We start from the raw sequence: 26,895 nt of genomic DNA, 5'->3' as shown, positions 1-26,895 counted from the left end.
TCGGTTATTTTATTATAATTATTTTATATTTATTTATGATTTTAAATATTTGATAATTTAATATATATATATATATATATATATATATATATATATATATATATAATATACAAAATAGTTTATAGTTTTAATGAAAATTATTGAACGGGTCTGCACGAGGGTACTACTAGGATAAATCTCTTCCTTTTCGGCGCGGGGTCATTTTCATCTCTCTTCAATATAGTAAATGTGAATAATAAATGAAAATGAATGGTGATACCTTTAAAATCTCTCATTATATACATGATCCCTGAGTTCATGAGCTTACCTTTATGATTAATGACAGAGCTGGTCTATGATTATTTTTTTTTGTGAAATGTTTATCTATGATTAGTTGCTAATAAGGTCGTAGTAATTATTATATTACATTTTAAGTAATCTTCTTGTATTGCAATGATCCTTGGGCGATGGGGCATTAGGCCCTGGTCACTGGTGGCTCTGGGTGGGCCAAAAGGGTTTTCAGCCATATCATTGATAGTGCCATAGTGGTTTGACCCCTATGGATACATTCAGAAAAAATAGTTTGTCCACAAAATAACTCTTTCATTTATCATTACAAGTTGAGATTTCTATTATGTCACTTACGCAAACACTTGGTAAAAAAAACTCCCACAAAACATGTTACTACGTCGTAAGTCCTATCATCCTTGATTAAACAGAAAGCAAATCTAGTCTTCTTATTTTGAAAATAATATTCAATCAATTGGAGATTGATCAACACAAAAAATTACAAAACTAAAGCAACATTATCACCAACACCTTGAATCCCAAAAATAAGAATTCAATAATTTATCACAACTTTGATCGTTCAATTGATAAATAATATTATTCTCCCATGACTAAATATAAATGCGCACCAAATGTCGCATAAGTAGCTAATGTCAACGTCACACGTATTATCATGTCAATATTAGTCGTATGCCAACCGTTAACATTATCAAATCATTAATCAACTTATTATGTCATCAATCAACTAAGTTGGTGGTTAACCGAGGTAAGTCAATAATAGACGATTAGGTGTAATATGTGAAAATTAAAAGATGTGACAATAAGATGAATGGAAAAATTGAGCGGTAAAAATTATAAAATTATAATAGTTGTGTGGTAAAGTTATAATTATTTTTTTGTATGATAAATTAAGCATTCAAACTCAATATATTTTAGCAAAATTCATTTTTTAATTTAACGTCATTAAAACATGAATTTAATTTAAATGAACTCATAATAATTATTATTTTTATAATAATTATTTTAAATATCATATTGTGATTTATTGACTGATAATTAATCTTTTAAAACATTAACATTGATAATATTTTTAACTAAAAATTTACTGTATTACATTATACTTTAGATGCATAAAATCATCGGAGATTGACATTTTCCTTCTATTATCGCAAAACAAATTCTATTTTCCGCTCTAACAATGATTAGTCAGTAGCAGCTTCATAATTCATTGACCCTATTCCTTTCTTTATTTTCGGATTAAATTAACTAACATCAATTTTTGTTTTTGGCTTCAGTGATAAATTGTCAGCATCTATTTCAAGGTTTCGTCTTTTTTGGTATTTTTCTTTTCACGGTCGGATTCTTTCCTACTTACGCATCTTCGATTTTCTTTTCTCAACCTGTTTCTTCTTATGTTTCAATAGGGTTTCTATATTTTTTCTTTTTTTTTTCCTCAGTGCCTTTTTTCCCCCAGAAATTCATAAATTCGTGGAAGTTCGAGGCTCGATTTGGTACGTTTCTTTCCATTTAGGGTTAGGGTTTTGTGTCTGTTAGTCAATGGGTCTGTTGCATGCAAATTGGGGTGTTGATTTCCGTACCCGCTTCAAATTTCTATTTGGTTCTGTTGCAGTGTGCAACGGGCACTGGGTGTTTTTCATTTTTTTCGTGAAACAAAGAATCAAAATTTAAACTTTTTTTTTCCCAACAGGAATTTAATTTGGGACGAATTCTGCCTTTTCTCTATCTCTTTTTTTTTTTTTTTTTTCTTTTTGGCTTCGTAGTGCATTGAATTGGTGCCGCATTTACTCTACGAATTGAACAAGGTGGCATGATGCGATGAGATGATGTTCTATGAGGGTATTCTCAGTGTAACACTCTGAATTTGAAGTAAAATGTTCAGTCCAAGCATGGATTCTGCAAGGGATGCGAGTGGTGTGGCAGGGACCGTGCTAATTCCCATGCGGTTTGTGTGGCCGTACGGGGGAAGAAGTGTGTATCTAAGTGGTTCTTTCACGCGGTGAGTCTTTTGTAAATTGCTATAACTTAATCCTTCAGCCAGCACCCTTTTGGTGAAAAAAAGCTCTACTTTTTATCTGATTTATTGTGTTGGTTTTTCGTGGGATTCTTGTCACTTTCAAGGTGGTCTGAACTTCTACAAATGTCGCCTGTGGAAGGCTGCCCAACTGTGTTTCAAGTTATTCATAGCTTGGTACCTGGTCATCATCAGGTCAGTTTAGTTTATAGTGCTTTGCTCGTTCTAAATGTTGATTGAGAGTCCAAGTTTCATGTTCTTTCTAAATTTTATGTATGTACGTGTGTGTCTGGATAACTGGTTTTGCGCATTTCATAATTTTTGTTGTCTATTGTTTATAATTATGTTTTGGTGCCAAAATGTTCCTTTGGCATTAAGCTCTGTATCAATGATAATACTTTGAAGTCTGGACAGCATAAGAGAAATGGTTGTTGAGTGAGTTTATTTATTTCCAGAGGTTTTGAATATAAGATCTATTCACAATTTATCTTCTTTTTTTTTTTAAGATTTTGTTTTGGGGTGTTTCATTTTCTCAACTTATGTTTCAGATTGAAGTGTTTGTTTATGAAACATGTTAGTGGAATTAAGAGGATGCAATTTGAGAAATTTTTTTACCTTTATTCTTGGTGCCTAGATACTTATTTCATATTTATTTGAATGCAGTACAAGTTTTTTGTTGATGGAGAATGGCGGCATGATGACCTTCAACCTTGTGAATCTGGAGAATATGGGATTGTTAACACTGTTTCATTGGCTACTGATCCTAATATTTTACCTGTTTTAACTCCAGACATAGTTTCTGGATCTAACATGGATGTCGACAACGAGGCTTTTCGACGCATGGTAAGAGTTAGTCATACTTTGGCAGTTGTGATTGCTGTTATGAGCGTAACTTCTCTTTGTATGCTGACTAGTGGATTTGTACTTTGGATTGAAATTTCAAAGAATAGTTTTCATACCATTATCTATTGGGAGACTGTATTACAACTCATCTTAGAACTCCTACATCCTTGTTATTTTTAGTGTCTTTCTATCCAGTAATACTCATATATGTAGGTCTATTTTTAACATAAATGTTTGTCCCCATCTTAAGGAAGGTTTGAGATTTCTGGGTGCTTTGGGGAGGGAAAGAAGAGAGAGAGAGAGAGAGAGGAGACTGAACAGAAAATGTGAAAGTGGGAGAGAAATAGTGGTTTACGGAGGCAACACTTATGGGTAATTTAGTGTAAGAAAATGTGTATACCAAAACTTCATATTGCCTTTATTACTGTTATAAATTAGAGGTTATTTTTTGCTTGCTTATGGAATTTCATTGTTCAGGTCCGATTGACAGATGGTACATTAAGTAATGTGTTATTGCCAAGAATATCTGATGTTGATATACAGACCTCTCGTCAGCGTATTTCTGCATTCCTATCTATGAGTACAGCATATGAATTACTTCCTGAGTCAGGCAAGGTTTGGAACTTTTACCATCGACCCATTATTTTTGGACTTACTATCTAGAATTACATAATTTACTATTTTTGTTACATCTGGCCACAGGTTGTTACCTTGGATGTTGATCTGCCTGTGAAACAGGCATTTCACATACTGCATGAGCAGGTATCTTTGCTTTGACTAAAATTCTTATAGTGACTTTTCAAATATGTTGAACGATTCTGCTAAAAATGTGTTTGAATACTGGATACTGGTGTATCTTCCTTTCTTTTACCCTGATAAATAGGAGGGAAATAACTAATATGTTTTTGAATCATTTTGTGGAATTTGAGCAGTTGTTTCAAAACCTTCTTGCTTGAGTCTTTTGCTTCTTGTGTTGTATGCTCTAGCATATTCATCAATACTATTATTACTGTATGTTTTTCCTTTGCTGATTAGTAGCTTGTTCATGCAACTATTATGAATTGGGTAATTTTACAGGGAATTCCCATTGCTCCTCTCTGGGACATCTGCAAGGGGCAGTTTGTTGGAGTTCTTAGTGCCTTGGATTTTATTTTAATTTTAAGAGAGGTATGTAAAGTATAAGACTACTTGCCTTTCTGTTGGCAAATTTTCTGAAAGCAAAGCTTTTGTCATTATGGTTTGTATAACACTTAAAGTAACTTGGAAATGCTAATATTCCCCATACACAAGATGTACGACAAATTACAGAACCTGGTAACGAAGAAAAAATGAGTAAGAAAACCAAAGTGAAATATTTGTTACTTGTTATAGACTCATAGATAATTTTGTTCATGAAAGGTGGGCCCATTGCTTCATATTCCTACAATTTAGTCTAATTGTATGCTTGTGTGTCAAGTCCAACCATCTTCTTGCAAGAACTGTGTCTCCAGTCTTGCCACGTAGCAAGCTTCATCTAATATATGGCCAGACCAAATTACTAAAAAAATAGACAAAATAATCTTAATAATGTTTGAGCAATTGGCATTGAATAACTAAATGATCAATTGACCATTTGCTGAAACAATACCAACTTATAACATTTAATTTCCATTTATTCGCAGTAGAATATGGATATGATAAATCTGTTTTTAAGGAGCCACTCCAAAATTTGAATTTGGTCTGTCTTCTTCCTTGAATAAAACTTTTAACATGGTCCATTTGGTGGACATGATAGAATAAAAAAAGATAGGATAAGAGAGCTTAATAAGAGTAGGATAGGGTAGGGTGATAGGATGGTCTTGTCATATCTTATTAGCTCACTAAACAATGAACTAAGATAGGATATGGAGAGGGCTAGTGGTGAGAGTGTAAATGAAGTGTGTAAGGACTATGGAGAGGAAAGGATGAGCAAGTAGGGAGAACAAGAGCTAAGGGTGAGTGAGGATTGTATTCCTTAATCCCATCTTGTTGGTTTTTAACCCAACTTCTACCACAGGATAAAATTTTAATTGTTGAATAGGATAGGGTAGGGTGTTAGGATGGTCTTGTCATATCTTATTAGCTCACTAAACAATGAATTAAGATAGGATATGATAACTTATCATGTCCAACAAACAGGCCCCAAGAGTGTGTTTCAATGTATCTAGAATCATTCCCAAGAAAGTGAAGTTGGGACATATATCATTTCCATGCTTGATACAAGTTTTTGAAATATATTCCATGGTATCATTTATTCCCACCCCTGGAAAATTAAATACCTGCATTTCCTTTTTACTCTGATAACTTCCTTGCATCTCTAAAGATATTGATTTTAAGCTGCATCATGTATAATATGTTCTGGATTCCAGAAATCAGTTAATGAGAATCAATATCAACATTTTCCAGATGGTGATAAACTGCACATTCTGATTGTAAACTTCATCTATCTTCAATATTTGGTAATGCTTGTTAAAACTTGTTGTCCTTTTCTTAGCTCGGAAATCATGGGTCCAATCTAACAGAAGAGGAGCTTGAAACACATACCATATCAGCTTGGAAAGGAGGAAAATGGACAGGATTTACACAATGTTTTATCCGTGTAAGTATTTTATGTGGCTTTTTCTGGCATTGTTATTTAAATGCTCTTATTTTCTACTACTAGTTTTTGTTTGTAAGGTGTATAATATTAGGATGCCCATTTTTGTGCTATACATGGAAAAGCTTGAGTTAGTTATAGATTTGGAAATGGTTCTTTATGTTTTGATAACTTCTAGCCCTTGGTCTATAGGAATGACAATTGGATCCAAACCCAATGTCAATTTTCTAGAAATTGTTGTTCCTTTTGCAATCTTCATGCAAACCCATCTCTGCTTTGACTTGTGTAAATGTTTTATCAATCAAGAAATGATCCAGTCATTTGACTATATCATTTTATGCTTTAATTGTAAGTACCTCTCCTTTACGCCAACTATGCAGTTAGCCAACTTATTTTTTTGTTGGAACTTGATTTTGATGAAGCTTCTTGAGTTCTATGTGAAACTTTGCCCAATAATTACTCTGTTTATATCTTTCTGAGCTTAATGTGAATCTGTTTTGGAAAGTCATTGTAATCTTTATATAATGTCCTCTATATTGATTGTTTTCATTTATGCAGGCAGGGCCATACGATAATTTGAAAGAGATTGCTGTGAAGATCCTGCAACATGGAATTTCAACAGTTCCTATTATTCATTCAGAAGATGGTTCATTTCCACAGCTACTACATCTTGCTTCACTTTCAGGAATCCTTAAATGTAAATTTTTCCCCTGAACTTTCTTTATATGTTTGTTAAGATAAGCTTGATACTTACCAAATTGATTTTTCAGGCATTTGCAGGTATTTTAGGAATTGTTCTAGTTCATTGCCTATACTTCAACTTCCAATTTGTGCAATCCCTGTGGGCACGTGGGTGCCCAAAATTGGGGAGTCAAATCGCCGGCCTCTAGCAATGTTGAGACCAAATGCTTCACTTACTTCAGCCCTAAACTTATTAGTTCAAGGTGTGATTTCTTTGTCTGACCTTGAACATATTGTTCCAAAATAAAAAAAGTAACAGAAAGAATAAAGAAATTGGTATCCTATTATGTTTTTGAGGCAATGAGCTGATGGTAGAGGCACTGCCTCCACTTTGAGAAGAAGGGTTGTTTTTGTGTGTGTTTAACGACAAAAAAAGATGAATATTTAGGCTAAATTTAAAGTAAGGATGATCCATTTTCTGATTTAAACAAATGACTTATAAAAGAGGTGTTTGCTTGCACAACATAATTATACTATCATAACATTTTGTTCTTTGTTTTGTAGCTCAAGTAAGTTCAATACCAATAGTTGATGATAGTGACTCATTACTGGATATTTATTGTCGAAGGTTAGTTATTTATATCCTTATTAATACACTTATTGATGCCTTGTTTGAGATAGTTGGAATCAATCTATGTTTCAATTATTAAATTGTCCTACCAGTCTTATTTAGAGTCGCTTGTCTAGTTTCTCACTTTTCCTCCCCTTGCTTTACAGTGATATAACAGCTTTGGCAAAGGACAGAACTTATACCCATATTAATCTTGATGAAATGACTGTTCATCAGGTTTGTTTCCTAATAAACTTTTGTTGACAATTTTTGTTGTGAAAATAAAAAAAAAATACAAATGGACAGTTCACCTTTTCTGGTTAGGTAGTTTTGCTGACTTGTATGATACTAGTCACATGAGGATGATCTTAAGAATTGATAGATTGAATCAATGCTTTTCATCTCTAATTTTTTTTTTTTTACTAAGAATAAAAGAATTAAGGCAGCATTACAAAGAGTGTCTAGAACTAAGATACTTTAATTTGTTTTTCCTTCCTATTGAAGTGGTGCAATGTCCTTCATTCTTGAAATATTTGTCTCATCTCAAAAATGATATTTGATTATTTATCTCTTTTGCTTGATTATTGGCTGTTTAAGAGATCTAGAGGTTGATATGGACAAAACTAACAAAACTAAATGCTAATTGCTAAATTAAAATCTGAAATGGAACTAGATTCATTTTTTCAAAATAATGATAGTAATGTTATTGAAGAAGATGTGAGGCACTCTTCTGTATGATATTGAAAGTTAATATGCATCAAGGACTTAATGAGACATGCACTCTACTAATGAAGAGCTACCTTCCCCATTGTCCTGTATATTTCTACTGACACCTGTGTGAACTCTTGACATATGAGTGTATCCTATGAATGTTGGTAAAGTACCCCTTTGTTGGAACCTGTCATCAAGAATTAGGCAGAGGAACTAGAAACACAGACAATAATAATCCAGGTCAATTGTATTTGCCTGCTTGTAGCATTTTGGTGGTCAGAATCGGCTGATATAATGGACTCCTAAAAAATAATCTGACATAATAGATAAGAAATGAGTTTTAGTTATTGAGGATAAATTAGTAAAAGGAGAAAATGACGAAGGAACTTGTCTTTAGTCAGGCCTATCTGGATAAACTTCTCCCAAAACTTGTAAAGAGAAGAAAATAAGAAGGTAAAATAAATTGAGCTTCTGCCATAAGCTAAAATCAACTTATGTACCTCAGTTTTTGGAGAAGTTAGATAAGAGAACTTTTATGTTAAGTGCATACGTTGATTTTAACTAGTGAGAGAAGTTCACTTCTTTTTTCCTTTTTTTTTTTCTCTTATAAGTGCTGATGAAAAGTTTATCCAAACAGGGCCTTAGCATAAGAAGTTGGTTAGTTAGAGGGGATTTGTGAGGTAAATAAATTGGAGGAGGATTTAAAGGAAGAGAATCTATCACGTATCATTTGTAGATTGAGCTTTATCTCCTTGTGAAAGGAGAAATGAGAAATACATGGTGAAGGGAAATCCTTTGAGGAGATCTCTTCCCTATTTTCTGTTCTTTCCATTCAATTCAATGAAATCTTTCTTTTCTTTCCAATTTCTAATTTTCTATGCTTTGTTCCTAACTGTGCTGATGTAAACCCCTCAACATTAGCCCACACCTAGTGGTAAATATTTTTAGCAGAAGTTAAAAACTGGTTGTTAAATAGATGAGCAATTTTGTCCTTAATGGCTGTTTTGAACATTATGAATGGAAATAACTAGGTTAGTTGAAGAATAAGGAAGAAAGGTTGCATTTTGAACTGTTATATCAAGATAGTACTAATGTCAGTTTGTGGTTGTGTTCCTTGATGTTTCTATATGAATATGAATGTTTATTTAGTGATTTTGTCCTCAGGATCTAAGTATCTCTTGCATGCTTTATTTGTCCAGGCATTGCAATTGGGCCAGGATTCTTATAATACTTATGAGCTGAGTTGTCAAAGATGTCAGATGTGTTTGCGAACTGATTCTCTGCATAAAGTGATGGAACGTTTGGCAAGTCCAGGTAGGTTTCTTTTCCCATATTTTAGATGAAAGGGGCTTTTATGTTTTCTTTCTACATATAAGATATAACCTTTGCACTGGCATTTTTCTCTTTTTAAGCCTCGAAACCAGAATGAAATTTGACTATAAAATTGTTGAACTTGAAATGTTATTTGTTAATTTGGTTTGGCATTAGTTTTTAGTAATTGGACTTAATTTTGAAGACTGCTGTGCTAAAAATTTTGGGTTCACTAACTTGGATTCAGGTGTGAGGCGGCTTGTAATTGTGGAAGCTGGCAGCAAGCGCGTAGAAGGCATCATAGCACTGAGTGACATATTCAACTTCTTCCTTGGTTATAACAGTTAGTGTGGTGGTCATGACACTTAATGCATATAGTCAGGCAACCATCTCGGCCCAGCCACTAAAAAGAGATTCCAGAGCTTTTACACGGTGATTTGATCTTTATTTCATTGAAAATACAATTGGATTGGCCTCTTGCTTCATTGCCTTGTTTTAAGATTTTAGGCTTGAGAAAGAGGCCTGTAAATTTTAGTCTGATTGCCCCAAATTTATTCATCTCACCCCCAGTCATGTTATGTTCAAATATGTTGTGCTCCTGATATCGATACACAAGCAAAGGGGAAGTGCACAATGTCTGTAATTGTTTCATATTTGTGAAGATACAAATTTCGGAGGGGGGGGGGGGCGCGGTCATGGGAGGACCAATATTCGTCAAAATATTATTGTTTTGTTGACTATCTTTGGTTCTCGAGGGATACAGCGTAGTTATTCTCAAGTGGTGATGGGCAAATATTTTCTTGTGTTTTTTTTTCCTCTCATCCCCCCCCCCCCCATGCAAAAGACAAAAGATAACTTATGGAATTTATTTTTTCAGAAAGAAAAAAAGGGAGAATGAGTGGATGAAAATGAAAGAAAACGGTGTAGAATTTAATTATTAAAGGACTAATAGTTTTCGTTCGTACCAAATAAGGCAATGAAATTTATTCGGTGGCTATATACTCGACAATTAGAACCCGACGAACAGAACTACTTCCAAAGTTGAAATGTAAAAAGAAAAAGGAACAGCAGGTTAGCCTGAGGAAGGAAACTTGGCAAAAAGAGAAATGTAAATGAAAAATATTGCTTCCGAAATTTGAACGAAACATACTTGATTTTGGCTTTATATCAAATATTAAAATCAATTTTAACCTCAATAAATTTGATTTAAAATTAATTTTGTCAACATTTATCCGAACATAAACAATTATTTATGAAAATATGGGTTCCAGGTTGCTGGATGTAGTTTCTGCTTGGCTTCATATGTATGAGGGAAAAAAAGAGCTGCGTATGTTGTCATAACTCAAGTTACACGGAAAATACAAAAGCAATCCCAATTGTATTTGCACCTACCAGCACAAAACAAAACAGACGGAGAAAAAATGGCACCCATCCATACGTGACAGATTTATTGTAGCTGCACCTACCAAGTTCGATACCAAATTTTGCAACAACACGTGAATTGTTATCAATCTGAATTCGAGATGTGGAAGGCCATCAAGACGGTGAAAGAAAATATAAAGATTACAATTGCAGTTTGGGAATGTACACTAATCAGCCTGTTAACATTTGGCAATAGCATACATAAACTTTACGGCATTTAACATGATGACAATACACATTACTGGTTCTGAATAGGACATGCTACATGCTAGTCCCTCACTATGATTTGATCTTTAAAAATATGTACATCTGAAAAGAGTAAGATATATAACCTTCCCTTTTCTTCCGGCTACAATTGTATAAACAGTTTATAAATAGTGCCCCCTCTCTCAAATGTTAATAGGAAATATCTAGGTCCCAGTGGAGGTAGGTATGTCTCACGAGCCTCCATAGAGATCACACCAGCAAGAGTTGAACCAGCCAAATACCTGAGTATTGCAGATTTACAGAGGAGGAAAGAGTCGTAGCTATGTCGGTATGAGAGCCAATATCTGATTTCTTATAATGCCCATGCATTTCTGTATCTCACCATATATTGGAAGATTCTTTAAAGATAATGGCTGCAAACTGGTGACAGCAGAATCTAGTACCTGAGCAACATCAGCTGGGGGGAATTGTCGTTCCGTACACTTCTGCATTTTGTTTTATCAAAAGATACATTAGGGTGTACAGGTAAAGAATCTTGAATAGGACAACAGATTGAATTACGTATTCTGTAATACTTAATTAACCCGTAACTATCAACTCTAGACTCAATATCTTTGGTCTCATGTGAGCATTTAGATAAAACTCACTTTGAGAATGGTGGCCCTAACTGATTGCTTTTATGAATAAGCAAAGCTGACAAGGGATTAAGGTTTTTTACTGAATAAAAGAAAATTTGAGAATTAACAGAGGTAGGAGTAGGTATATGGTTTAAATAGAATAGAAAATAAAAGAGAAGTTTGAAATTTAAAACTTCAGCACAAGATATCAAGCAAATTTCAATGTTGTAGAAACGAAACGATATATTCTACCTATTTTTTTTCTTTCTGAAATTCAGAAAGCAAATGGAATTAAATTAAATTCAATTTAGCATGTAAAAGTGCACCACAAACATATGTATCACCTATAATGTGTCCAACTTACTATAACCAAGCCGCATCCCTATCCTAATTTCCTAAACTGTTGCATTTAAATTCATCATTAAATGAACCACTTATATTTCAAGCTAAGCCCAGTGGCTTTTTTTACAGGATAATATAGAGTTATCTGCGATAGCATGAATTTAAAAATGCCACTTATATGATTGACATGTTAGAAATAAATATTAAATCTTTCACCTAATAGCTTAAGCTTTTAGGTTCATTGGTTCCTGACATGGTATCAAAGCTCTATGACCAAGTGGTCTAGACTTTGATACTGCTCCCATTCTTCTAAAAAAAGGTTGAATTTCAACACAAGAGGGGTAGGTCTGCATTATTTGCACCTCATGACCATATGATTCTTGGGTGTGAGGGGGTTAGACATATAATATAATCCATTCACGTGTCTTCACAAAACAACTTAAGCTTTTATGACTATTGGTTCATGACAACATATTTGTAGGGATATCAGAAAAGTGAAACATGGCATTGTTAGAATGCTGCAATTTCCACCTTGGTGTTTGACTGTTTGTTCTGTGTCATTATGTCATAATGTAATTGAAAATTTGAAACATACACTTAGCTGTCAGCATAGGTTCATATTTTCTAAACTGAAATTGTACAGGAACATTTTACAACACAAGGGTGTACATCTTAGTTATCCTAAATAATGGGAAGCAATAAGTTATTTTTTATTTTTATTGTGCTGATACTATAAAAGAAACATGGTTATTTAGAAGAACCACAGCCATATTTTGTATCACCTCTAAAAGCTCTAATTTACTTTTTCTAGTTCAAAATTTAGAGTGATGACTTCAAACTAAAATAAGAAAGTTTCAGCAACTCGTGCAAACCACCCTCTATCTTATGGAGAAGTCTGTCTTAAGATAAATTGGTCATTCCCCATAACAATTTAACAATAAATAAAAAAGTAAAGGCAACTGCACTATCTAAAAGAACATATGGTTTAAATATATACTTTTATAACATGGAAAAGCGCCGTAGATATTGTCCACAAAACAGTGAAAAACTGTCAGTGGTTAGCATGAAGTCAGGTTTTGTGGAACTACACAATGATCAAATGACTAAGCAACTGAAAATAGTGAGGGGAGATTGACAATGAAAATCCTTCCAATAGAAATCAAAATCAGTAGGATGCGATTTACCTGAATCACGAACAATGTAGCTAGGCAATGAGATATGAGTTCTGAGGGAATTTTCATTTCATTTTGATCAGATGAACTGTTAAGTTCAGCATCTTGTACATGACAACTTGCCAAGGGGTTTAATACGCTGGCAGTCAATTGATCCTGAGAAGCCAGAGAAAAAGAATCTGTAGGAAGAAATGTTGTGGCTGAAGCAGTAGGTTCGTCCACTGAAAGCTGGTTATTGATAAAATTTATTGCATCCTCAATTCTTTCAACCTTACTTTCTGTCTTTCTTAAATTTGACATAGCCTGCAATGGTTTTTATGAGAAATTACAGTCAAAGTACATCACTAGATTATTGTCAGCCAGAAAATTGAAAATGATATCCTGAGAAAATGTCATGTTATTAATTTATTTAGTTGTAAGGCTCATCAAGGAAGACATGAAAATCCTGTCATAAAAGTGAACCTTTAAACAGATCCCTGCCAGTAGGAAAATTTTCATGAATATTTTTGCTCAAACTTTACCCTGTATTCTTGTTATATATTAATCAAATCCTTAATCTTTTATATTTTTATCCATTCAAGTGAAATTTTCTCTAAAAGGAGACATAATTGACCTTTTATAGATGGTGGCCCGATTGTGACTATCCTGTGCAGTGTATGCAGTTCATGTTAATTATAAAAATGAGAAAAACATGAAAATAAACTATTTGCCTTGAACAGTAAATATTACTCCATAAATAACTGAGTATTAGGTGCTTTGTTTTCTTTAAGTTTGTAACATAAAATTGACTTTGAATGTTGCATTTTCTAATTAGATGCAATTAGCATCCTTTCTATACCTGTGTAGCTTGAACAACCATCATTCTTGCTTTTCTTCTAGAACTTTCAACAATCTCAGTTATATGACTTTGAGATATAGATTCTTGGTTGTGGCAAGCCGAACAATTGGAAGAGCTGGCCTGACCACTAGGATCATCAAAATTAGCCATGGGCTTTAATGACAAAACAGAGGAGCTTGCTTGATATGTGTTGCGTTGCCTCAAGCAAAACAAGGCAGAAGAAACCTGCAGAAGTATAATAAACTCATGCAATTGTAAATTACTGGAATGAGAAGGTGTAAAGGTAAACAATTGAAAATTCATGCCTGTTCATTTGCTTCAGTTAATTGCTTTAGTACTGAAGCATAATTCCTCTTAAAAGGTTCTGAATCCTTTACTGAGTTGTCTCCATATTTCTGGCTCTCTGATACCCCATCGTTCATGTGCTTCAGTTCAGACAATACAAGTTCCTAAAAGTTCAAAATTAACAGCTCAAAACTCATTTTAGAAAGGGATATTTGAAAGACGGATATTTTCTTTTATCGTAACAAGGACAATGGGAAAAACTAAGATGATTTGGGTTACACCTTTTTGTCTAGAGCACGATTCAACTCTGAAATGGCTAATATGTCAGCTTCTTTTGAATGGACATGATCAAGAAGGGACGGTTGAGAACTTGATGCTAGTTGGGCATTACCAATTCCAATCTCACTGCACACAACTTTTGGTTGTGATTTGGAGCTTGAAGAAAAAACCTATGAATTAAGGGGGAAAAAATAAGACAATAAAACTACTTAGGGACCCGTCAGGATAAAAGTAATGAGTTTGTCCACCAAAGGCAAACAACTTGAGAAAGATTACCATTGAGAAAAGCCAATTAAATAAAATGAAAATAATAAAGATGATTATGTTTCTAACTTTGGAGTTGACTTGATGCATTGTTACAAAAAAAAATTCCTACAAGAACTTAGACAAATAGAACTCATTAAGTGATGGGACCTGAGATAGAATTGTTAGAATAGTTACGATTGGGCAGTAGTTGTTCGGAGGTAGGGAATTATTATATTAGATAATAGAGAGGCTAGGTGACATTCAACTTGTTAGCAGTAGGGAACTGAGCATTAACTCTATAATGAAATAGAAACTCCTGGATGGAGAATTCTCTCTTTAAGTCTCTATAATTCAGAATCTCTGAGAATTCAGAATCTGTTTCTGGGTTCCCAACATTAAAGCAAGGAGAGACTTTGACAGTGTCTGAATTGCATCACCTCCAAATATTCAGAGTTAATAGGGCTTATTAGCAATTCAAGATAGATAGAATAAAACCATATATTTCCATTTACAGAAATGAAACAGGATCCTTCTCTCCAGAAACAGTATAATGCTCAATAATGTTTCTTAGCTTCCATTCAAAGACTTCAGATGCACCAATTCTTCCTTTAGCTCAGAATACTCGTTCATTAATAAATTTCTATAAGCTTGCATTGCGGGAATATACACCCAAATTATGATAAAGCAATATTCCTATTCTTTTTACTACACTTTTTTTCTTGTTTCACTGATTGATGGACAAACAAGTTAAAAAAGTCAGAGTTAAGGAATCAGAATGTGCGAACAAGAATATCATAAGCCACAAAAATTAAATCCTAAAAATGATAGAAAATATCTTTTAAATAAACAATGAGCATATAAGAGAAAGAAGAAAATGATCCTTTGACAAGTGTTTTGTGATGAATATTAAGTTCAGACTTTAGAGGCAGTGCCTTGTTCATTGACACCAATTCCATTGCCTTCTTCAATTTTTATATTCCTTTGAAATATTGTACTTTACATAATTCATTTTTAAAATTATTATATTATTAATTTTATTTTTCTGAACTTGGCCTCATGTATGTATAATGATGATTCTAATGGTCTAGCCCAGCCACTGATTAAGCAAACCTTCTTCAAATTAGGAAATACTGATAACTGAACTAATGCATGTTTACACCTTTAAGAATTTGAAACAATCAAATCATCATCATAAAACAGAATTAAATTCCATCTCAAAATAAATTTGTACCTGTTTTGATAAAGTACTGCTTCCGTGCATAGTGGGGGGTATATGAAGATTTTTTATGGTATCCAAGTTCTCACTAGGGGACAATATTGTGTGCCCAGCAACCTTTCTCTGTTTCAGTTTTCCATTAGGCTTGAGCTCAATAAAGTCCTGGTTTATTTGAGCAGAAGAGATATTGTGTTGTATCAGAGACGTAGGCATATTTTCAAATGGATACAGAGGCATGCAGTCAATATCCTGCGATAAGAAAATATGTCAAATTATGCTATTAACAGAGAAAACTGTGAAGTGATCATACTATCTTAGAACATAAATGGGGGTAACAGGATGAAATTAAGGTGAGAAGAGCAATGCAGATATTCAAAAACTATAGTTACAATATAAACTATGCTTAGATTCTCTTTATAGTGTAACAATCCCTACTAAGCTTATTAAAATCAGGATACTACTCAAATTTTTTCAGGGATAGCAGCACCTGATCTATTGAGTTTTAGACCTTTGAGAGAAAACTAAAGAAATCTATTTTTATTGATTCTGAAAAGTGAAGTAACTGTTACAGAGAGATGACTCATATTTAGAGTACTAACTAGACTATGGTTAAGGTCCAGCTGTACCTAACTACTTACAGAGTTACAGTTATACAAATAGAAAAGAAATCATACAGTACACTCAAGTGTATGTTGGGTTTTAGTAAAACCAAGTATAATCTAATAAAGAAAACTATTAGAGTATCCTAAGATCATAGGATTTTATTGAGGATTGCTAGATCATCACAAATAAAAGGATATATACTGTTAAATTTCATGTATATTGAAGAAACTAAACAACAATGAATTTTAAAGCATAAGAGAGGGATAAAATAACTTAATTTGAAATTACAAAATATTTTTTTTTTTTTTGTAGAATAGTACAATCTAAGAAGCATGGATATGACACAGGAAAAGATAAATATGATATGACATGTGTCCAAGGAAACAACAATTTCTTTCAAAAAAAAGACACCACAGATAGTGTAAAACACAAGACAATAATATAAGATTAACATAAAAATGCATATCTTAAATTAAAACAAGGCATCAATGCTCCAAAAGTCAGGCACTAATCATTGGAGATACACAACAAGATCATATTGTCCAAAATCAGGATTTTAATGATTGATCTTTATAATCACCTTTGTACTTGTTATAGAACTTGCTTCATTGGCCAATTACAAATACATGTTATATAATTAAAATGCCTATTCACCGTATCCAATTGGCTTTAATTACAATAATAATAACAACAACAATTTAGGCAGCCGAATGCCTAAGTTTCCTCATTCCTGCCATTATCATTCATTCATTTGTCAAAAGAGAAGAAAACATACCATGACAAATTCAACCCCAAGTTCAGGCTGGTCAAACTGAACCCTATACCTACAGTGGTCAACAGTTAATACACTTCCATCGTGAATCTCTCTCGTCTTTGGATGAATAGCAATAACACGCTGCCCAACAATTAACGGCTGGGCCAAATCAGTAGGAAGTCCTTCCTTGGTACCAGAAAGAATTTCAGCATAATGTGATCTAACAGATTCCCGGTATTGATTAAGTTTATTTTTTTCTTCTATCAAAAATTGCTCTGAAAATCTTCGTGGTCTGCCAAGAGAACTGCATAAGAGTAGATATAGATGAAGTACTTTATCCAGGACCAACTCAACCCCAAACGACAAAAGAAATATAAGAATGTGGAGTGCAAAGATTAAACTCATGACCACCAGGTCATAAAACCTTTAGTACCATGCCACTGACAAACTAAACCCAAAAGCTTAAGCCATCAAGTGAAGGCATGTGGATGCTTGTATATCTCTAATAGACTCAAGATGCACTTGGGTAAACAGCTAAAGTAAGCGCTTATCCAATAAGCTCATATAATATGAGAACTTACGTTATAAATTTAACCATGAAATTTGTTGAAATGATCTAAAAGGTGCTTATTTTGATAAGCTTCACCAAAAAGCTCACTGAAGCAAGCTAAAAAGAGCGTATAGGAGTCATAAGTTATTTTCATAAACCTCAACAAACTTGTAGAATCTTTTCCAGACACCCACCTAATCATGAATGCAATGATAGTCTAAGATGAAGCAAAAATATAAGCATTTTGAATTAAATACCTTCTAATGACACCCCACTCAATACGAGTCAATCTAGGAACATGACCCAATCCAACATGGTCTAAGTACTCCACAAATTCTCTCTTTGAAAACCATGGGTAATCGATAGCACTATAAAACCACTCCAAAGTGCACCATCGCCGCATTTGATATGAAGACAGGCAATTGATAAGCTTTCCCTGTGATAACAAAAGTAAAATTACTTTTCCTAATACAGATTAAAAATTCAATTGATGTCACTGATTACAAATGAAACATTATTAACCTTTTGACTATAAGAGCCATCTTGGAGTGAGGCAATGGATTTCTTATGTTGACTGCTAAAAATATTTCTGGACACCACCAAATCTTGTTGTACCATTGGTTTTGGTTTTTCCATCTTTCTTCTTGGCTTTCCTCTGTTTAATGGACCACCTTGATTAGTTGAGGAAACCTTCATCAGCGAAAAAGATGAATCATCCTTTTCCCCTTTGTCATTAGCGCTTGAAGACAGATTTCCTAACGATTTCACCCCTTTTAGTTGTCTTGAATGTGCTGTAGAAACAGATGACCGCTTACCTTTAACAATGGATTTCTTCACCTCGTCAGTAGCCTACAATGAAGATAATATTTAGACACTGTAACTAGGATTATAGAAACTGGATCAGGATATAACAAGAATAGAATATCAAGAAACGAAGAACAAAACTGTGTTATTCCCCAAGAATGAATTGAATTACAGAAAGAATAGTTCTGGTTCTTCGAGGGACCAGAATCCTCCCCACAATGAATTCCCAATTTCCTAAATACCCCTTCCTAAGCCTTTCTCCCTTTTTATATTCTGCGTACAAGCATCTCTCATTCCTAACTACTTCTAACTAACTTTGCTGACTTATGTAACTGACTCAGGCAGCTCTATTCCATTTTCCCTTATTTCTTCTTTTACACACCTTTTTAATAGGGGGTCACACCCTACCATAGGCTCATGAAAATATAGTAATATACAAGACAACCTCAAGTGCAATTAGTACAAGAGATACTTTTGGGCAAAGCAAGGCAGTATCATAGATTTAGAGGAAGCAAAATATAAAAAAGAAAATTAGAAACAAATTAAAAGCCCAAATAGAAAAGGAAAGCATTTATAATAGAATGCAACATATAAAATATGATAGATAGAGATGTAAAGTACCTATTGATGAGCCTTCACCTAACAGCTTAAAGCTTTTGCTCTTAGGCAAAGACTTGTGAATGTTTTTTTTATAACATTTACCCAAACACGGCTCTCCTAAAAGCTTAAGTTGTTAGGTAAAGGCTCACTAGTAGTTTTATACTTTTATTACATCTCAAACAATACGCATCTATAGAATTTTTAATGTTTAAAGAAAATATAATGAGTTAGGGAAACCAATTGCATGCATGTGCTACACCATGCTAGGAAAAAAAAAAGAAAATGCTTAAATGAGCCAAAGATCAAAGAAGCTATTGTGTAATCATACATCTAAAATTAGTGCCTTTTTTATATGTGTTTACCACTGATAAGTGCAAAAACAATTAATGATAAATGCATGAGTTGTGGACGTTATCATACTTTCACAAAATATCGCAAATAAAGTGAGAAGACAATTTGTCATCAACTGAGACTGGATGGCAAGTTGTAACACAAATGCAAATAGCCAGCACATACAAAGACCCATAAATTGGCTATAACACATTCGATCCTTATACTTCGACTTTACTTTCAAATTGCCTCATAATTTTATATTTTAATTTTCAGCTGTGCATGTCAAATATTTTCAATTGGTTAAATTTCAATTGGAATTATCACATTACAGACAGAAGTCCACTCAAATATTAAAAGCAAGATTCTTATTCTGTCTAAAATTAACAGTTCCATTTGAAGTTACACCCAATTGAAAAAAGAAAAAAATAAGGACCACACTAGAAAGAAATAAGAGTCAAATTATATATCATTCTGGGTTTAATAATCAATAACTGCACACCTTGGATTTCTGGGAACCACTTAAATGAGAACCAGTATGAATTTCATCGTACTGCAACAAAAAAGATACGTCTTACTTGCATAGAACAAGTCAAATATTACAGAAAATATTAAACAAGGAACTATAAACATTTCAATTGAATGCTAGAAAATAACCAATTCTTACTTTCAAGTTAAAAGATTTTTGTTTCCTTTTCCTGAATCCTGCATTAAGCTGGTGTGCTCCTTCTGCTTCAGGAACAGCAACTCCATTATCAGAAAAAACCTTGCCCAATTTACTTGAAGCAGTGCTTTCAATCCTAGGAAATACTTTATGTGTTTCCATTTTAGATTCATCAACAGCATCATGGTTTCCTTCCTTGAACTGTGCAGATGACTCTGAGACACAGAAAAGATTTAGACAATCATAAAGCATGACAAGAAAGGATTTTCCATACAATAAACAGATATTTTCTTTGGCAGAGGTGGAAGGAACTCAAGAATGACAGATTGTAACAGATATTATGCCATTTTATGAATTTTGTTAAGCATATTGCAGGAAGAAACAGAATAGAGAGAAGAAAAATACAAGGTAAAACATTGCAAAAGAAATGTAGTCCTTGGAATTTTATTATTTATTCAGATTGATCTACAGGAGATGGGAGAAGGAATAGTTTAAATAATAGTCTAACATTAATATGTTAATAAAACTTATATGTCTTACCGGTATCAGGGTTCGTTACTGGCAGCATCAAAGATAAATCAGCCAAAGTTTTCAGAGCATCAAAAGCAGAACCTTCATCTACAAAGAGAGAAGTAAAGGGAAGGGAGTGGAGGATGATAACATCAATAAAAATTGCGCTTTAGGTGGGAATACAGGAAAAATTTGAAGCCTGAGAAAGTGGTCAGGGGAAAAGTGAACAAGACATAGTAATACAAATTACAAAATTCAAACAAAATGTACAACTATTCTCATCAAAAATATTTTTAAGGTCTAACTAGTATATAAGGTTTTAAAGTTTAAAAGAGAGTATTGTGCTAGAGGTTGCATCATGTAAACATCAAATTCAATTAATCTATCTTGAATCCTATTCAATAATGAAAAGTAAAAGGAAATAGGTACATAAGTTTCTTCTCCAATTGATTTTATTTTCCTGCTCAAACATTGCCAAGTAGGCAAGTACAACAACTCTGTTCACCAAAATCATGAAACTCTTAGTGAACAACCAAAAAGGCTTGAGTAGTACAAATTCACTTCATGCTGAAATCTTCCAATAAAATTTTAGGCCTATAAAGACTTCTTATGCATGTTAATATTTCAAGGACAAAACAAAATTTAGCTTTCATTCCAAAAAAACAATGTTACAAAACAAATTGGATGATGAAAACATAACAAAAAATGAAAAGTCATAACCATAAAACCAAAGAGGCATGTAATAATTCAAACACCATGATTATAACATGTATCCTTTTATTTATTAAGAAAGAACAGCAACATATTCTGGAGTATGAGGTCCTTCTTTCAGTATGAAATACACAGTATGCTCTGCTTAATCTAAAACCAATCATGTTGCCTTATTGTCAATCATTTTATGGCAGAAAACTTACCACACTTGTTTAGTAAAATAAAAAAATTAAGCTAAGCACAAAGTTTCAGTTAGAAATGGCAAGCCATGTGAAGATATCAGTTATAAAAAGGACAACCAACTTTATGAGGAAGGGGAATTAAAGCAATTACCAAATACCTTTCTCTAACCGTAGCTTTTTACTTTTCGTCCTGGAACCCTTGTAAGAGGACCTTGCATTTTTCGCATCTGCAAAATCTGTGACAAAATCCGATTTGATAAAACTAAGATTTTTACCGTCATCTGTTCCACTGGAGGCTTCCTTTACGTCATTCAAATGCTTGTTTAAATTCTCTCCCGTCTCAAAATTCTTCCCATATTTTTTAATTTTCTTTTCTTGATTCCTTTCTCTTCCAGTATTTTCTCTACCACTCCGATGAATTGTTTTTCTAGAATAATCTTCATTATTTCCTTCTGTGCTTCCTAAACTCAACTCAGAACTACCATCATCCAAATCAGAACTGCAAAAGTTTGCTCCAGCTATTTCTGATTTAGGATGCTGAAAATAGTAACTACCTAGAATAAGTATTTATTTTAAAGAAATAACAGAAAAAGACAACTGATGATGTTATAGAAATAACTTGTTACCTTCTTCCCACTTTTCAGACCCAGTGAAGGCACAAATTTTTTGTCTGGTGATCCAGAAATTTTCGAAGAGCCACCTCTTTGTGAAGCCTCTGTCAATGCTAATGCAATCTTATGAGCAACATCATTAGTATCAACCATTTGTTTGGAGCCCTGCCTGGCAGATGAAAAAAACCTATCCCCATTATCTTTACCAATAGAATATGAAATAGGGACACGGGGAGTCCTTTTTCGAACAGCATGAGGCCTAATTCCTGAAACAAAACCACAAACAACAAAAGGGAAGAAGAATTGAAGCAATTAATGGTTGGAAAAAATCCCTTCTAAAGTTCGTATATACAAAATATAATATCTTCAAAAGATAAGCAGCCTAACATGTTGAGAATAAGAGGAAAAATCTTCCAAATTTCATCAATCTTATTGTAACAATTAATGGTTGGAAACCAAAACAAAAGAATGTAGAGGTACATGAGAAAATAGAAGCAAAGTAATGTGTTCACATGTATTTTGACATATCAACCTACCAGAATGTCTCTTCTTCAACAATGACAGGCAACCATCACCTGATGCAACAGAATGTGACTGAGAATGATCTGAAAAGTGGCCTTCTAATGCTTTACTGTCACTTAGATGCTTTCCTCGCAAACGCTTTTGAGACTTTTTAGATATTTCTGCATCGTCATTGCTTTCTTTACCACTGTCACTTCCTCCCTGCCAATTAAAAGCATCATATTTTAATTGCTTATGAACAGTTGTCAAAAACTGGCCGTGTTACCTATTGCAATTTATACAAAATTTATAATATAACCAGTGCCAACCCATAATAATTGAAGGAAATTTGTCTTTCATTCATTGATTTATTTGCTGCTGGGGGGTGGGGGGAGGCAGAGATTCCAGATCAATAATCAAATTATTACCTCCTAAACACTGCTTTGGATAGACAAAAGCTACCTACTACTCTTGTTAGAATAACAAACAGTACATGTATCATGTGTTAAATGAACTCATAGAGCAGCCACAAGATTTGTAATGAGGAGGGGAAATCTTTAATATCACAGCTACCATAGAGCAGCCACAAGAAAGTTACAAAATCTGGTAGACCAACGCAAATGTTCAGTAAAACTTGCCAAAAATTTAAACTCATTCTTACCAGAACACTATAATGATCTGTCATCATTGCTATCAGTCCAACAACAGAAGCAGTACCCTCTGGAAGAGATAAATATGCCTAAAAATAAAGCCAAAGATTAGCATGTCTTACAAACAATATACCACACTATATAAAATCTGTACTATTGAGATTTGTCCCTTAACCAATGACATAAACTAGACAAACTTTATTAAAAATTGTAATAAAAAAAATCGAGGGGGGGGGGGATCCGGGGGCATGGGCTTTAACATTGGCAATGGAAATCAGTAGAATGATAAATCACAACCTGACCCACTAGCTAGGAGAAATGAATCATGTACTGGCTGCTTGAATATTTAAAACAGATATTCATTAAAGGATTCAGCAGTTTTTTCAGGAAGACATCCTGCTTCTCTCTTTTTTGTTCTTCATATAGATATTTAAGGAGGAATTGGGGGAAAAAATAAAATAAAATATTCACTTGTTTAGAAGAGAAATTATGAAGGGTAAAAAATCTTGTTTTCCAGTTGTATAGAAGAAGATACAAAATAGCTCCAGAAAGGGTATTGAAAGATACAGGAAATATTAAAAAAAATTACAAAGCACGCCCTAAGTACATATCTCTATACATGAATTTTAGTATGTCTTTTACAATCTTTTTATTTCCGTGTAAATAGTGAATACGTGGTGTATGCATTTCAGAAACATAAGTAAATCAAGATGTTGAAGCTTGTACTGCTTTTACCCTATTCATAGTGTACAGGGCCTCTACCATTTCCACAGATCTATTATGCACTGCAAGAGCAACCTGTAAACATAGGTAAAAATGTCACTGAAAAGGACAACATGTTCAGTAATAATGTTGCACAAGGAAATTGCAGTGCATTCAACAAGGTAGATTCACAAAAAAAGACATAACCTTGTGCAACTTTCTGTGGAATTTTAAGCAGTATTACTAAATATGTGGCCCATTTATTAGACAAAATCTTGATCATGAAATTTGACCTATAGCCTTTATTCAATAAAAAGCACCTTATGACTAGACTAGAACTAACCTTCTTCCAATCTTTCCCATATTTACGGTAAGCTTCATAGAAATGCTCAAGCTCCTCCTTATTCCATTGTGGCCCTAACATGTCAGCCAATTTTCTCTTCTGCAAATCATTGAAATTCAAAAAACAATTATAAGTTAAGAAATAGAATCCATAATGCCTGACCAAGTTAACCAAACTTTTTTCAATACCTAAGTATACATTGACAAAATGCTAAAAAAATATTATAATGACTTCTTGACAAGAGCACTCGGGCAAAAACAATAAAGAGCAAAGGCAAAATTTCTTCCTTTGTTTTAACTCAGTACATGTATAAGAAAATAATTCCTTTCTAAAGACTTAAAGAAACAAATTCACCTTCTGAATACCAGGACTCACCTTCAGCCTATTTTTGCTAGCATTCTCTGTAATTTTGTCTTTACTAGATGCAGCCTCACGAACAGTAGAAAACCTCTTATTTACACTTCTAGATTTCCTAGAAGGAGCCATAACTGATTTCCTTAATTGTCTGAAAATTACCAGAAAGGAAGAGGAGTAAGTGAAACAAAATGTTCAAAACAAATACAATCTAATTAAGTAAATACACTATAACAGTTTAGTCAGAAAAAAAAAATAATTACATCCTAACATGAGAGTTAGAGAGACGAGAGAGAGAGAGAGAGAGGAGTCATAGAAAAGAAGGTTCCATACTTGAGAATCTAAAGCTGTTCAAACTGAAAGGACACCTCCTTTCCCTCTACAAATAATGTTGATGAGGAGTAACAGGTTCAAAACCCAGAAGATGCATCCTGTAAATCAAAAGAATATAACCTCAAGTTTTCTAATGAAGAATATAGCATATTTTATAATGAAGGTAGTAGTGGGTATTCACCAAAAAAAAGTCTGTTTTGATTGCATATATAATGCAGGCTTTACAGCTACAACTATAGTGCACCATATTTCAAAACACCACGATTCAAGCTATTAATGCCAACTTAAGAATCACTTTAGCTACAAAAACATTTGTCTGTACTCTGAACTACATACTAGGTCAGGTGGTAGCAGAGTGTACTAAGGCAAACTACAAGTTGAACACATTGAGCAGAAATTAGATTCTTAAAACTCAATTAGACCAAAAAAAAGTTAAGACAATAAAATTTTGACACTAAATAAGGTCAATACATACAGAGCAAAATGAGTATGGAAATACTCTAAAACTGAAAAGAATATAAAGATTGAATAAAAGCAATATTGGAAAGAATATATTAAAGAAAGAAAAAAGAAAAGAAAAAAAAAGAGGACCAAATAACAACATAATCCCATCCTTTTATTAGAAACCAGACAGGCCAGTTAAGAGCTATATGGAGGTCCAACTGCTCTTGCCCTCTGTGGAGAGTGCATGCACCATGATGAACCACAAGGGACAACAGACCTTAGCCCCTATTATTGCACCAATGAACAAACTACTTTTATTCAGAGACTTTCCAAGTCCAATCCCCGCCTCCTCCAAAAAAAGAAGATGCAAAACTTTAACATCATCGTGCAACCATTTGCCAAAACAGTAGACAAGATGCTGAAACACCTAGAGAGAACTGCATCTTAAACTCTCTATGTCAACCATTCCACGTTTTCAAATCACTTGCATGAACTTTTTTCACAATCTTTCGACAATCCAAATTCAGAAACACACAAACATGAAGACACGGCAACATCTAGCAGAAAATCCACACCGAAGCTTGAATTTCAATTCAGCGATAAGAGAAACGAAAAGCAGAAGTCTCAGTGAAAACGAGAAAAAGCAAAATCACAGCTCCACACTGCAGTTTCTCAGCTGAGAAAGAAAACAGACAGAAAAGGAAAAACCAGCAAAGGCATGTGCGAAGCAGAAGAAGAAATTCAAAATCCACAACTAGAAATGAGGTGATTCAGTGAATTTATCCCTAAGACCCACCGAACCCCGCATTTGAGTATATAAACCCGAAACCAAACGCGGAATTGGAATATTCCGCGAAATTTCCCCTTTGATCTAGCAAGACAGGACCGAAATTGGGAATCCGAGGAAGAAGAAAAGCCCTCGCAAAGAGAGAAAAATCAGTGAAAGGAAGTGAAGAGAGAGAAGAGAAGCTCACCGATCAAAGAGAATCTGGATTACGAATGGAAGCTGCGAGAGAGGGATCTATCAAGTGCCAGTGAAGAGAAGAGAATGATGAACAACAACAACTCCGAGTTGTGAAATGAATTGTGATGGCGTTGTTGTTGTTGTTGGCGTAAACAAAACCAAATGGAAATGAAATCGGGGGTATAACCGCGAAACTTTAAAATAATAGTACCATTTTTTTTATTTCTTCTCGCTCTCCGCTCTTGAATTAACGCCCTCGAATTTGTTCCCCCACCCCCGAATAAAATTTTAAAAATAAAACTCCCATGAGACGAAACAGGAATTTGGGCTTTATTAACTGAGTTGAAACTTAAGCTAGTTTAAATACAATTATATATATATATTACAGTTTCAATAAATTTAACGACACAATTTTAATGTTAACAAAATTGATTAGCAATGAACTCATATCGCACAAAAATTTGGATTTAATTTTAAGTTATTTGAATAAATTAATTGATTACTAAGTTATAATTAAATTATTTGAGTAAGTTAGTGTTAGTTATTCAAGTTAGTTATTTTCTATCTTTGTATAAATACATCAACTAATTCT

At 33.6% G+C, this 26,895-nt stretch overlaps 2 protein-coding genes across 8 annotated transcripts; one reads left to right on the top strand and one right to left on the bottom strand.

The window, feature by feature from the left end:
- Positions 1-1,451: 1,451 nt before the first annotated feature.
- LOC114392329 (sucrose nonfermenting 4-like protein) lies at positions 1,452-9,877 on the top strand. 4 transcript variants are annotated; one of them, XM_028353414.1, is made up of 15 exons: positions 1,452-1,604; positions 1,725-1,778; positions 2,091-2,284; positions 2,407-2,494; positions 2,963-3,142; positions 3,620-3,757; positions 3,845-3,904; positions 4,220-4,309; positions 5,655-5,759; positions 6,315-6,453; positions 6,527-6,700; positions 7,002-7,065; positions 7,215-7,284; positions 8,958-9,072; positions 9,317-9,877. In XM_028353414.1, the coding sequence occupies exons 3-15, from the start codon at positions 2,160-2,162 to the stop codon at positions 9,415-9,417; spliced, it is 1,449 nt and encodes a 482-aa protein (XP_028209215.1). In that variant the 5' UTR covers positions 1,452-1,604; positions 1,725-1,778; positions 2,091-2,159; the 3' UTR covers positions 9,418-9,877. The 4 variants fall into 4 exon arrangements, with proteins under 4 accessions (XP_028209215.1, XP_028209214.1, XP_028209216.1 ...); XM_028353413.1 differs by having other exon boundaries at positions 2,049-2,284; XM_028353415.1 differs by lacking the exon at positions 1,452-1,604 and having other exon boundaries at positions 1,611-1,778.
- Positions 9,878-10,551: 674 nt separating this feature from the next.
- Positions 10,552-26,545, bottom strand: LOC114392327 (protein ALWAYS EARLY 3-like). 4 transcript variants are annotated; one of them, XM_028353408.1, is made up of 21 exons: positions 26,314-26,545; positions 24,896-24,993; positions 24,563-24,713; positions 24,209-24,307; positions 23,899-23,961; positions 23,175-23,252; positions 22,549-22,735; positions 22,033-22,278; positions 21,560-21,940; positions 20,539-20,616; positions 20,002-20,213; positions 19,837-19,887; positions 18,123-18,449; positions 17,858-18,036; positions 17,072-17,354; positions 15,709-15,942; positions 14,234-14,401; positions 13,973-14,116; positions 13,668-13,892; positions 12,842-13,132; positions 10,552-11,183 (listed from the first exon to the last, which is right to left on the bottom strand). In XM_028353408.1, exons 3-21 carry the CDS (start codon positions 24,692-24,694, stop codon positions 11,019-11,021), a joined length of 3,543 nt encoding a protein of 1,180 aa, XP_028209209.1. In that variant the 5' UTR covers positions 24,695-24,713; positions 24,896-24,993; positions 26,314-26,545; the 3' UTR covers positions 10,552-11,018. The 4 variants fall into 4 exon arrangements, with proteins under 4 accessions (XP_028209209.1, XP_028209208.1, XP_028209210.1 ...); XM_028353407.1 differs by having other exon boundaries at positions 21,560-21,938; positions 22,028-22,278; positions 26,314-26,544; XM_028353409.1 differs by having other exon boundaries at positions 21,560-21,938; positions 22,028-22,278; positions 24,584-24,713; positions 26,314-26,544.
- Positions 26,546-26,895: the final 350 nt, after the last annotated feature.

Source organism: Glycine soja, chromosome 17 (assembly GCF_004193775.1).
Source record: "Glycine soja cultivar W05 chromosome 17, ASM419377v2, whole genome shotgun sequence".
NCBI classification, from domain to species: domain Eukaryota; kingdom Viridiplantae; phylum Streptophyta; class Magnoliopsida; order Fabales; family Fabaceae; genus Glycine; species Glycine soja.
This window is presented reverse-complemented; position numbering and strand designations above follow the sequence as displayed.

Coding starts and splice junctions, on each gene's coding strand:
- LOC114392329 (XM_028353414.1), top strand. CDS start 2,160: ATGTTCAGTCCAAGCATGGATTCTGCAAGGGATGCGAGTGGTGTGGCA. Junction 2,285..2,406: donor CTAAGTGGTTCTTTCACGCG/GTGAGTCTTTTG, acceptor GTCACTTTCAAG/GTGGTCTGAACTTCTACAAA. Junction 7,066..7,214: donor CTGGATATTTATTGTCGAAG/GTTAGTTATTTA, acceptor CTTGCTTTACAG/TGATATAACAGCTTTGGCAA.
- LOC114392327 (XM_028353407.1), bottom strand. CDS start 24,694: ATGGCTCCTTCTAGGAAATCTAGAAGTGTAAATAAGAGGTTTTCTACT. Junction 23,962..24,208: donor ATGGGAAAGATTGGAAGAAG/GTTAGTTCTAGT, acceptor CTATGTTTACAG/GTTGCTCTTGCAGTGCATAA. Junction 20,214..20,538: donor AGTAACGAACCCTGATACCG/GTAAGACATATA, acceptor TCTGTGTCTCAG/AGTCATCTGCACAGTTCAAG.